This window comes from Trichomycterus rosablanca, chromosome 16 (genome assembly GCF_030014385.1).
Source record: "Trichomycterus rosablanca isolate fTriRos1 chromosome 16, fTriRos1.hap1, whole genome shotgun sequence".
Lineage (NCBI taxonomy): Eukaryota > Metazoa > Chordata > Actinopteri > Siluriformes > Trichomycteridae > Trichomycterus > Trichomycterus rosablanca.
In genome coordinates this window covers 19,978,226-19,990,182 of record NC_086003.1, presented here as the reverse complement: position 1 = coordinate 19,990,182, position 11,957 = coordinate 19,978,226, and the positions used below count along the sequence as shown (strand labels likewise).

The following is an 11,957-nucleotide window of genomic DNA, read 5'->3' as shown; positions in this document are numbered from 1 at the left end:
TGGCTTCAAGTTAGAAATGGTGTTTTCTTAAAGTGAGAATACCAATATTATTTTAGTTTAACACATGCCATTCAGTGGGTAGATACAGCCCAAAAAAGATTATTTAAATACAGCTTATTTTACTCAAATATTTTGATTTAAAATAATGGTTGAACAGATCATTAAAGAGATAAAAGTGCCACACGTTGTTAAACTCTCCTGAGTTTTGCTTTAAATTAATTATGCCAAAATGATTTTGTTGTTATTGAAATATACTACCCAAATAAAAAAATGGGAGAGTGTAGAAAATGCAAATAAAATAGATGCAGTGTTTCTTACATTTACATCGACTCACATTCTAAAAACGTTGGAACAGGAACATTTAGGGCGAGTAATAAGTTAAAAAAACAACTAAATAATGTCATGATTTCAAACAGGTGATGTCAACAGTTGATTATGATCATGAATTGGCACAAATCATGTTCAGATGAAAGGAAGAAAACAGGTTAATTGTTAAGGTGGTTTACAGGCTTAAAAGAACAATCTTTATATTTAAAATGACCGCTTCCATTTATACTAACGGCATTTACTTTTACTTCTACTTTTAATACTTAAGTACATTTAATATCAAATTACTTTTGATACTTAAGTACATTAAAAATCAGATACTTTTAGACTTTTACTTAAGTAATATTCTAAAAGGTGACTTTTACTTCTATCAAAGTAAATTTCTGGTAAGATACTTGTACTTTTACTCAAGTATGGCCTTCTGGTACTTTATACACCACTGCATACAGGAACTGCCAACATTTGCACTGAGAAGAAAGGACAAGAAGAGTGGTGGGCATTGGCCCCATGTGGTATTTATTGGTCATTACAACCAAGTAGTTTTGCTTTGTACACAGCACAGTAAAAAAAAAGCATGACATTTTATTAAATAAGTGTGGAGGCAAGAAAACCTACACCCATTTTAAACCCCTCTCTACATAAAGAAAGCTAATTCTACCTAAACTAAAAAAATAAACAGGGCTGATAAGAGGGGAAGTGTCAGAATAAAAGCACTGCAAAACAGCTTTACGTTTTTCTTTGTGGTAATTCCTACCATTTTAATCTGATTCTAATTAATATGGACATCCACTGTATAGTCTGTAACATCAGAAACACTGTTGACAAGCTAATAAACGATAAGACATAAAACGACTAAAATTGGACAAAAAGGCATCCATTCTACTTTCCTCTGGCCCCCAAATTTAAAAAAACCAGCAGCAATACAAGGTGACGAAACTAATCAGATGCATTAATTTTAAACAAAATATGGCAAATTTCTGCAGCAGATAGAAGTGTAACCATAAATGTTAGTTTATGCAAAATAAAAGCACTTTATTTTCCCACTGTGAAACATTTATTTCCACATCCTATCAGATTTGTATCTTGTTGAGGAGAACTGTTGCATGTTACATCTTTAATCAAACATCAGGACAACACAAGTGATGCTTTATTATTTATTAGGGTGTTAGTAGCGTTTTAACTTGGCAGTGTTGGTGCCACACACCCACCGGTTCATGGACTTGAGTTCAAAACTCACCTGCAGCCACTATTTGTGAGGAGAATGGCATGTTCGTCTAGTATAAAAGTTGGTGTCAACAGAGTGAAGCAACAAGTCCAAAACTCAAAAGGTGGACTGGCTACTATCTATTATCCTAGATGTGAAGGAGTCTGTAAATTGGTAAACATGACAAGCTGCAATTAATTGGCACTCTGTCAAGGCTGCATTATCTTATCCTGGCTGATCCTGATTAGAATAACGTGATTGCTGTAAATCAATTAATTATGCAGCTCAAGCTGTATCCTAACATATTCAAGTAAACAGTATGCCAAACTAGTACAACAACAACTCAATCGAGTCTACTGTATTAAATATGGAGCATAACAGTATGTGGTTTGAAATACAGATCTTGTGAATTTCTGGCCAGCACATAAGGCTGTTCAGACTATACAGGGATCTAAACTGGTTTAAAACATATGGCATCTTCCCACACCCCCCAAAAAAACAGACACATGTAAAGAAAAAGCATGCATTAGCTGGGTGGGACTCATAACGCCACACAGCCAGCATAACACTCAAGCAGTCTGATGTGAAAAATTGCTGCCAGAGTGAACGTAGGGCTATACACAACAGCACATGAGCTGGCTTTCTGACTAAGAGCCTCCATGGCGACCAGCATGAGCACCCATGCGTAAAGGATCCTGGGATGGATAATGAACTTGTCCAGGAGGCCTCATAGACATAGGAGGAGGCATGGGAGGGGCCATGGGATCCATTGAGGGGTACATAGGCGGACCATAACCTGCAAATACAGGAAAGAGCATGTAAGAGCGATAAATAAAAAACAACAATTTACATTTCATGACTGGGGGGATTTGAAATATAGAGAAAAAAAAAAAAAAAAAACATACCTGGTGGTGGAGGCAGGGCTACTCCAGGGGGTGGCGGAAGTCCTAAATTCATGATTGCTGGACCAATGTTTGGCGGCAGGTTGAAATAATTGGCTGTGGTGCCATCTTCGGAGACTGGTGGTGGTGGCAATGCTGTTAAAAAAATACCTTGTTAAAGACAATAGTAGTAATACAAATAGGCCAGACTGAACAAGCAGATTTGTATGCAGCGGCCAAACAACATGTAAATTATTTATATTAAAAAGGTTGGGATTAGGTTAGATGGGTACCAGTTTTATTAAGTGGCAAAATAAAGCAATTAGCCACGAGAGGCCGTGCATTACTGTGATTTTAGCGAAGCGGAGTGCCTAAAACTTCTTTCCCCGTGCTAAAATCATAACAGTAATGCACGGTCTCGAGTGGCTTATTGCTTTTATAAAACGGCGGTCAACATAAAATATAATAAATACAACAATGTTTAATTCATAAATGTATTTATTGTGTATAAACTTACAATAAAGCATTCTTCCGCGACGCAAAATAGTTCGATTAACAGTGTTGCTAGGCAACATGAGGGCGAAAATAACATTAATTTTTTCTATTCAGTGGCGTATTAATATGGAATGATGTGAGGTGGTCCTAGGTGTGCGTTTATCGGGGATTTTACAACGGCTCAGCCAATCAGATTTTAGGACCGGAACTGTCCGTTTTATAATGGTAATTATACAAGATGTAAGAATAATGGTTACTACCAAGACAAAATCATTTAGAAACCTAACAGAGAACCTCTTTGAATACACTTTAAACATACAATAAAAGATTTGTATCTGTAAAATTTATCTGGTTACTGTTAGCTAGAAAGCACTATGGGATTGCCATGTGTAAAATATTTCTGGGATATAACAATAGGTGGAAGCATAAATATTGAAATGTTATTAGAGACTTAAGTATTGGGGCACATGTTCTAATTATTGAATTAATGTGTTGCAGCTACAACAATTGTTAAGAGGTGTAACAAATCAGTTATATAAATTATATGCTACCAGGTTTGCATTTTAGGAAAGGCCCTTTCCTGTCGCAGCATGACTGTCTCTGTACACAAAGCAATCTCTATAAAGACAAAGCTGTGCTTGGTTTACAGAAACTCTCATGGCCTGCAGAGAGCCCTGACCTCTGCCCCACTTAACAGACTTGGAATGAACTGGGACATTAATTGAGACATTCTGGACCAACACCAGTGGCCAGTCATACAAATGCTCTTTTGACTGAATGGACACAGACATACTTTAAAGTTTGTTGTTATAGCTGAAAAGATCACATAGAGGTTTACAGGTTTTGGATGTTTATTGTTGTTATATTATGTTGTTTTATTTTCAGCATTTAGCAGACTTTTGCAATTGAGGGGTAAGTGCCTTGTTCAAGGGCCCAACAGTGGCACCCTAGGAGTGGTGAGGCTTGAACTGGAAACCCTTTGATTACTGGACCAGTACCTTAACCACTAGGTTACAACTGCCCTAACAAGCTCATGTTCAACAAGCTCATGGTCAGGGGTCCAAATACATTTAGCCATATACTGTATAAATAAAGAGCAAACTACCACTGGTCCTACCTCCTGGAAGTCCTGGCACAGGCTCCAGTCTGATTCCACTTTCAGTCACACCTTCCTTGTCTCCCTCCTTTCCTCGTGCTGCCTGAGACCTATTCAACATGGAAACAGCATACAGCTATTTATACACTTACAAAAAAACAATAACAATAACTCACAGCTTTAGCTTTAGGTCAACATGAACGCTGTGCGTGGTATGAACGAGTATTGCTGAAACATTTGATGCAATAAAAGCATGCCAAAAAGACACTGCACTGTTTTAGGTCCAAATAATTTAGCACCAAAATATCTGAAATAAAAATAACAAAAAGTCTTAAATAATAGGTTAAAATATTTGACCTGTGACTACTGGAATGCATTTTATCTATAGCATTTGTATTCCTCCCCTCATGTTCTCACTGAATTTTATTTAGTTGAGGGAATGAACTGATTCTGCAGAGGCGTCATGTTGGTTATGCAATTTCCACACTAACGCCAAATCTCAGCATTTACATGGTACTTGATTGGTATGTGTGTTTATTTTCTATTGTTAATAAGAACATCTTAACCCTGGATTTGATCTTTAATTTGGTCACCATCTTAAACCTTTATTCAGGAACTGCAGTTTTATCCAAACTCCCAAAACATAGCAGTAGACAAATTAGCTGCTCTAAGTTACTCTAGATAAGGGTTTTTCAAACCCTGGGTCACGGATTTTAGGTGAGACGCAAGCCAAAAAAAAACGGGTCGCAGACAAAAATAATGGTAATTAAATACATTTGTACGCGGATGCCCCTTTGTGGAGGCTTTATGTTATATATTGTAAACCACAATGGGACCAGACTGTACAGAGCAGAGCTGAGCGAGTAAGATGCATTATTTTGTGTTGTCTGGGTAACGTAAAAAATCATGGACAAAACGTGGGTAATTTGAAATAAACTAGGTTTATCTGAGCCTGGGTTGCACAATTCAGTAAAGTGTTGAATGTCTGTGCTTTTGTACTATAACAACAGCCACAAAAAAAACATTTGTACTATGATTAATAACTGACCTTCCCCATTTGACATTCAGACGATGGCCGTGAATGATGAGCTTGTTGAAGGACTTCTCTGCTGCATTTTCTGCAGCCTGACGTGTAGCAAACTGAATAAAAGCACACTGTTGCCTCTGCACCACAGTGATTGTGCGTATCTCTCCAAACTGGTAAAAATGGCTCCTTGAAAGAAAAAACAAAAAACGGATTCATTTATTGACCGAAACGTCAAGTATTTCATGAAGCTTATCAAACTTTATGGCATTAATATGTACTTATATTATTCCTTAAAGAACACCTACCTGAGCTCTGAATCTGTAATGGTATCCCCAAGTCCTCCCACATAGAGTGTGGTGATTGATTTGTCCTCAGGTGGGTCTAACCGAGGCATGGTGGAGGCTCGTTTCAGCAGCTTATCAGCCACCGGGTCATTAATGCCATAATAGCGGTCCTTAATGTTTTGATCAGCCAGTGGGTCATCTGGATCAGTGGGCTTCTCATGCCTATGGTAAATTAACCACAAATGTCATTACCAAACACAATGGGAGAGGGGGTAGAATAACTAACTCTGTGACAATTATTTTGAATCACAGTAATTTAGCTTGGTATTAATAATAGATAGAATAGGCGGTGATTCAACGTAATGTCATAATGCCTGAGAACAGACAATAAGAGATGTGCTTTTTAATGCATCACTTTAATACTAAGTTCAATCTCCATACTGGTTCAGACAAGCTGCAAAAAGAATGTGTTTCCTTTTTCCACATTATTTGTTTGACGATAAGGTTTTCCTTTAATATGTCCTGCTTCAAGGTGTTTAGTTAGCACAGTGGTAAACTGCACTAACCCACTACCACTGGGATACAGGGTTCGAATCCCCAGTGGTGCTATCGGTCAGTTAGGTGTATACATACAGACATGTTTGGCTATGTCTGGGAAAGCCAAGGCCCAGCAAAGGATAAGCATCGAGCTTCCAGTGACTGACCAGCAGTGGTAAAACCTAAAAGATAAAACCTCCTGGTCCCTTGCTTTATTCATGTTCAGGGTTTGTTGAAGCACATGGAGCTTAGCGTGGCTCTCTTTGATCAGATTGGAGGGTTTTGCAGGCAGCAACAGACTTACAATCGAAAATTGAAAACAAGATTGGAGATAGAGGGAAAATCCAAAATAAGACAAAAAAAAAATCAGTCACTATGCAGTTTAATTCAGTGTTATTTATGTGCCACCTAGTGCATGTTGCACTGCGATAGAACAAATGCTTAACATTAAAAATAAAACTGCTGTGCAGCAGGTAGGGTTACAAACAAAACAACTGGATTTTTTGCATCCTGTTTAAACCTGAAGCCAATAATAAAACAATAAATCAATTATGAAATTATCATAATAAGGTTAAAGGTTTCCCAATACTTCTTTCGGGTTTATTACTACACATGATTCTACTGGTCTAGATTGCTAGTTTAGTATCCAGACAGAGAACTAGCACTTACCTGTAGGGGCACTCCTCTCCTCTCCGACATTCCCCTTTCACCCAGAAAGAACAGATGTGAGGTCTATTTCTCTTATAATAGGGTGTGGTGCGAGCAAGTTTCAGCAGCATGTCACTTGCTCCAGGGACTTTCCCTAGAGCACCGACTGGCCGGGTGCCATCAGAGTTAGCAATCTAGGAATAAAAAAAATTTATCAATTAATAAGTGAATAACAAAGACATTCATTTATTAGGGGTCACTACTGCAGATCTGATCCGCATACCAGACTTGACGTTTTTTACGCCCTGACGCAACCCTCAGACTGGGATCAGCACTGAGAGCGCCCTCCATCACCCTCTTAAAAACTAACCAACCATGTCCTAGCAGATCGCAGAGATCTGATTCATCCAACCAGTCATTTAAATGATAAATAACAGTACAAAGTTGCACATTTACCTCTCTCTCCATGTTTTGGGTGTAGTACTCTTTGTTCACATCGGATCTAGGCATGTCGTCTTTGACCGAGATCCCCGTGTCTCTGACCTGAATAGGTAGACCTTTGTTTGGAAAAAACACAAATTGAAGTGTGAATAAATATTAAGAAGAGCTGTATTACTTTAATCTTTAATCACCCTTTGAAAACCAGTTACCATATTCCAGATCCAGCAGGCAGGTCTGACAAACATTCTTCATTCTACTGCATGTCTGACACACTTCAGTCTTTTTAAAGCGCATCCTGACCCCAGGGCACCAGCGAAACACGGTAAAGGGCCGTGCACAGATCTAAAACAGAACATAATTATGATTAGTATATTCATGTATTGTAAATATTAGCACATACAAAATGCCTGTGGGTCCGGCACAAACAGTGGGTTCAAGGCAGAAACAATGGGTGGCTATTTAGCCATACCCCAACTTAAACTTTTCAACTTAATTTAGACTAGACACTTCCCATTTTTAAAATGCAAGGGGTAAATTACCCAGTCAAATAACAGCATCTGGTGGTTTGACACTTGATTACAGGTAAATTTTTTTAACTAATACTAGGTTACCATACTTTATCCACCATTTTGGTGAGTCTTTGATACATTCAATGAAGAATAGCAATTAGTCAACAAGAACAACCGAATTCAAAGTACCATACAATATAATATAGAAAATTTTTTAATCGTGATCAGTTAATGATAAAAATTTTTTTTTTACAATAACTAAAAATACAATGATATTAAATGTAGAACTTTACCTTGCACTCTTTGCCATGTTTCTCTTTGGTCTGTAAAAAAGGAATACAGTTGGTCAAAGATAAGTATATATTTCTGTTTGGCCATATGTGCTTTATGAATCACAAAAACAAACTTTAAAGATTTAAACTGCATCCAGACCCAGCTAGTAAACATAAAACCACATTTACACACTTTATCTTGAGTCCTGGAGGCCCACTGAAAGGTCTCAAACTTAGCTTAATAGCTAACTAAAAAGCTAATTTAGACATGCAGGAAAAACCTAAAACTTTACAACTCAGTAGGCAAAGTGCAAAACTAGGCTCAATTACAATTAATTCAAGACCACACAGATAAGTCCACATACTTACCATTCGAATGTATGGATTTTCACCCAAGCATGTTTGACAGAGAATTGGGAAGTCCTGTTTAGGCAATGACAGAAAAGAAGGTCAGGAGACTGCTATATATGGTATGATTAAAATTAAACAATGTGTAACAGATTAACACCGATTATTTACCTACAGGAAAATACACATTAGTCAGAAAACGGTGAATAGTGCTTTCAGTAACAAAAGAGCAAAAGCCATTTAAACATCTGTATCTGATTACTTTTTAAAATCAGAACCAGAAGTCCAAACATTGGACAGGATGTTTTAGAGAAACACTCTCCATATGGTTCCCAGGCGTCAGAATCCACTTGACGGAACTTAATAAGCACATCGTAAATCCTCACAAGAACACAGTGTAACAATATAAGAAAGCTCATTCTAACATCTAGAAGTTTTAAAATGCACAGTGTAAAATAATACAATATCCCAGGAAATTGAGACTAACCAAATTAATCAGGAAACTAATCTGCACTAGTTAACATATATTAAATGTACATAGAAGAGTAGTCCGTTGCCAAGTTCGGATAGATGATTTTATTGTTTGTTTATTAGAATTAATGACAGGAACGGTAGTTACTCATTACACAAGGTTCATCAGTTCACAAGGTTATATCAAACTCAGTATTCGACAATTTTGTATCTCCAATTCACCTCACTTGCATGTCTTTGGACTGTGGGAGGAAACCGGAGCATCCGGAGGAAACCCACGCAGACACGGGGAGAACATGCAAACTCCACACAGAAGGACCCAGACCGCCCCACTTGGGGATCGAACCCAGGATCTTCTTGCTGTAAGGCGACAGTGCTACCCACTTAGCCACCGTACTGCCCTGATTTTATTGTCATATGCACAGAAAAACAAGCAGTTGCACTGTACAATAAAATTCTTATTGCGCACTACCTCCTGTACTAAAAGTTTAAAAAGAAACCTCTTACTGTTACTTTACGATTGGCATGATGGTCAAAAAGTGAATTTAAATGTTATTGAAACAGGCGACACTGAGTAAACAAGAGCAGAATAGCAAAATCTAAGCTCATAGTGAGATCAGACTCAGAATTACCCATTTTCCAACAGCTTCTCATTTATGTTATATTTACGTCCTGTTTTTCTGTGTTTTTGGAATACATCGGACCATATGGACATATCTCCTCGTAGCATATGTACACAATTTGGGTTTTTACCTGACCTTGGCAAAAGACCACTGCTCCATGTATTTTAATGGTTGCAGTTAAACTAGCCATATTTATATAGACACAAAGAAGTCACCAAGTAGAGTAAATAGACCACTAACAAGGGATTAGAAGGCCATGCCACAAAGGTAATGACAATATGGAACTCTGGTACACGACCGACTTAATACTTGCTGTTTGTATGTTTTTGAATCAGCAGATATTCATGAGCCCACAACAATCTATTAAAATAACTTAATCATGAAAGCTTTTAGACACAGCATGTGCATCTATGTTACAAAGAACGGTCGCAGAAATTAATTACATTTAAACACCGACATGACAAAATGGTATATCTTATTATTAGCGTTCTACACATTCACATACGTTTTATTTATTCACGGTTAAACTACAGCAAGGAACGACTGAACTAAATATCGCGATAACAACTTAGTAAGTCTGATAAGTTTCCAAATATCGCGATATTTTATTTTCGCCATGTCGACCATCATTGCTAGCAAACTAACCGTTTTGCCCAAGCAGACTAAACTTTTTTCCACTATAAAGGTTTCGTTAAGTGAATATGCAAAATAAACACACTAAATAATTGTGTTTTAACGACTAGTTGTTTAACGTTGGCTCGTTTTTTTCAGCCCGTTAGCGAACTAGCTAGCAGCACGTTGGCTAGCTAGCACTAAGCTACCTGAAAAGATAAACACTTTAAAATTTTTATTATTACAGATTTGTGGTGAATATTCCAGCAGTATTTTAATGACGTTATATCGAAATTAAATATACTTACAGAATCTTCCCAGTTTTGCCTGTTGTATGTGTTCGAACCTAAGGAAGTCGCCATTTTCCAAGAACATCCGTTCGTTTGGTGCTTTTTGCTATCTAGCGCTGGCCGGATCCCGAATCTGTCCGGAACTCTATATAGGGGACCTACTTATAACAGGAACTAAAGACTCGTGGTGCACTATGTAGTGCACTTTGTATAAAGTAAGTAATAGATTGAGATTAAACCACTGACACGGCTTGTCTGATTAGGGATTTCACCACCTATTGTTAAGGAGTGAGAATACAGCTCCGTGGTGAAGAAAATGAATATAGTCGTTATTCTTGTACAAACGCCATTAGTCGCTAAGTCAAATATAACCAAGTTAATCCCTTTAATCATGACATTTTAGCAGTAAAATATATTAGCACATATTGTACGCTGTATAAACAATTTTATAATGACATGTTATAACCAACCCTGCAAATTCTCCAAAGAAAAAACGCAAACATCATTTGATGTACAGAAATAACACATAAACAAATTTCTGTATGATTTACACTGTATAATGTACTTGTCCAAACAAGTACCCCCCCCCCCCCCCCCCCCAAGCGAGGGGAGAAATTGCTTGCCAAATCGGGGAGCAGATGAAAGCTGCTGTGTTCCAAATACCATCCTATTTAATAAACTTAGTGCTAAATTAAATTCTGACTGATGGTGAGCCTACTATTTAGGGCAAACTATAATTGTGGGCTTTATTTGATTGTGAAGCACTATGATCCAAAACATAAGCATACTTAACTGCATGCAAGTTTACTGTAAACATTGTGCATAAATTTTAAATAACATCCCTTTTTGAAAGCTTTATATCACAACAGGGTGATAAAAGACTAATAAAATCTCAACTGCTTGCTTGTGTAAACACATTTAACTACATGCCTTTAATTGCTGGTGCAGTCTGTTTGTTCCCATTTATCCATTCTTGTTAGAATGGACTTTTACTTATTGGTCTAAAGATCTGACTTTACCACACACACATTTATTCACTCGCTTACTTACACCCAGGAGCAATTTCTGCTGCCACTTGACCTTCTGTAATATTTTGGAGGGTGAAGGGAAACCAGGTCTAGATAAAACGAATGTCAAGAACCTGCCAAAAACCTCACATCAAATGATTGGAGATAAGGATCAAACCTGAATCCCTGTGACCCTAGCATTGTGCAGCGTCCGCTCAACAACGCCACTGTGCCACCCTTGCCTTACTGATGGACTAGCGGATAGCTGCTTTTTATCGCCAGCCAGCTCCCCACGTTAACCTGAAAAGAGTCGACTCAAAGAACCTACTCGTCGTGAACGACACATCACCTGTATCACTGGCTTTAATAGCCGCTCTGCTTACTGATATGAATTCCGGCTCTTTTTAGTGAGTCGCACCAATTGGATTAGCTCACTAATAAGAGTCGACTCATTTGATTCACAAACTGTTATTCGTTTTGAAGCAGTGCATTAACTGAACAAAACTGTCCACGAGTTGTATTATTTTCCATTTTTTATAACTTAAATTGTTAAAAACAATCTTACTCGTACCTAATTTGCAACAGTGAATTTTTTTTTTCTTTTATAAAAAAACCCCAGCACGGTACCTTATTAAATCCCACATTTAGCAGATGCTTCACTGCCAAGTAACCCGTGCTACCCATGCCAAATCTGTTTATCCTTCTTTCGGTTTGCAGAAGCAGAAATCTAGCCATAGGATTAGTTTGTGAAACTCGAGTCGGTTCGCGACGTTCATGTTAAAGAGTCAATTAAAAGAGTCGACTCGTTCCTGAACGATACATTACTAGAATCTTTGGCTGTGGCAGCCGCTCCACATTTAAACCGGGACACTCTACTTTATAGCC

General features: G+C 37.7%; 1 protein-coding gene across 1 annotated transcript; it reads right to left on the bottom strand.

Annotated features, from left to right (window-relative positions):
* Positions 1 to 817: 817 nt before the first annotated feature.
* On the bottom strand, positions 818 to 10,178 carry rbm22 (RNA binding motif protein 22). Its single transcript, XM_063011953.1, has 11 exons — positions 10,084 to 10,178; positions 8,091 to 8,144; positions 7,743 to 7,772; positions 7,150 to 7,282; positions 6,956 to 7,056; positions 6,521 to 6,693; positions 5,336 to 5,536; positions 5,052 to 5,216; positions 4,025 to 4,113; positions 2,437 to 2,568; positions 818 to 2,327 (listed from the first exon to the last, which is right to left on the bottom strand). Exons 1-11 carry the CDS (start codon positions 10,135 to 10,137, stop codon positions 2,179 to 2,181), a joined length of 1,281 nt encoding a protein of 426 aa, XP_062868023.1. The 5' UTR covers positions 10,138 to 10,178; the 3' UTR covers positions 818 to 2,178.
* Positions 10,179 to 11,957: the final 1,779 nt, after the last annotated feature.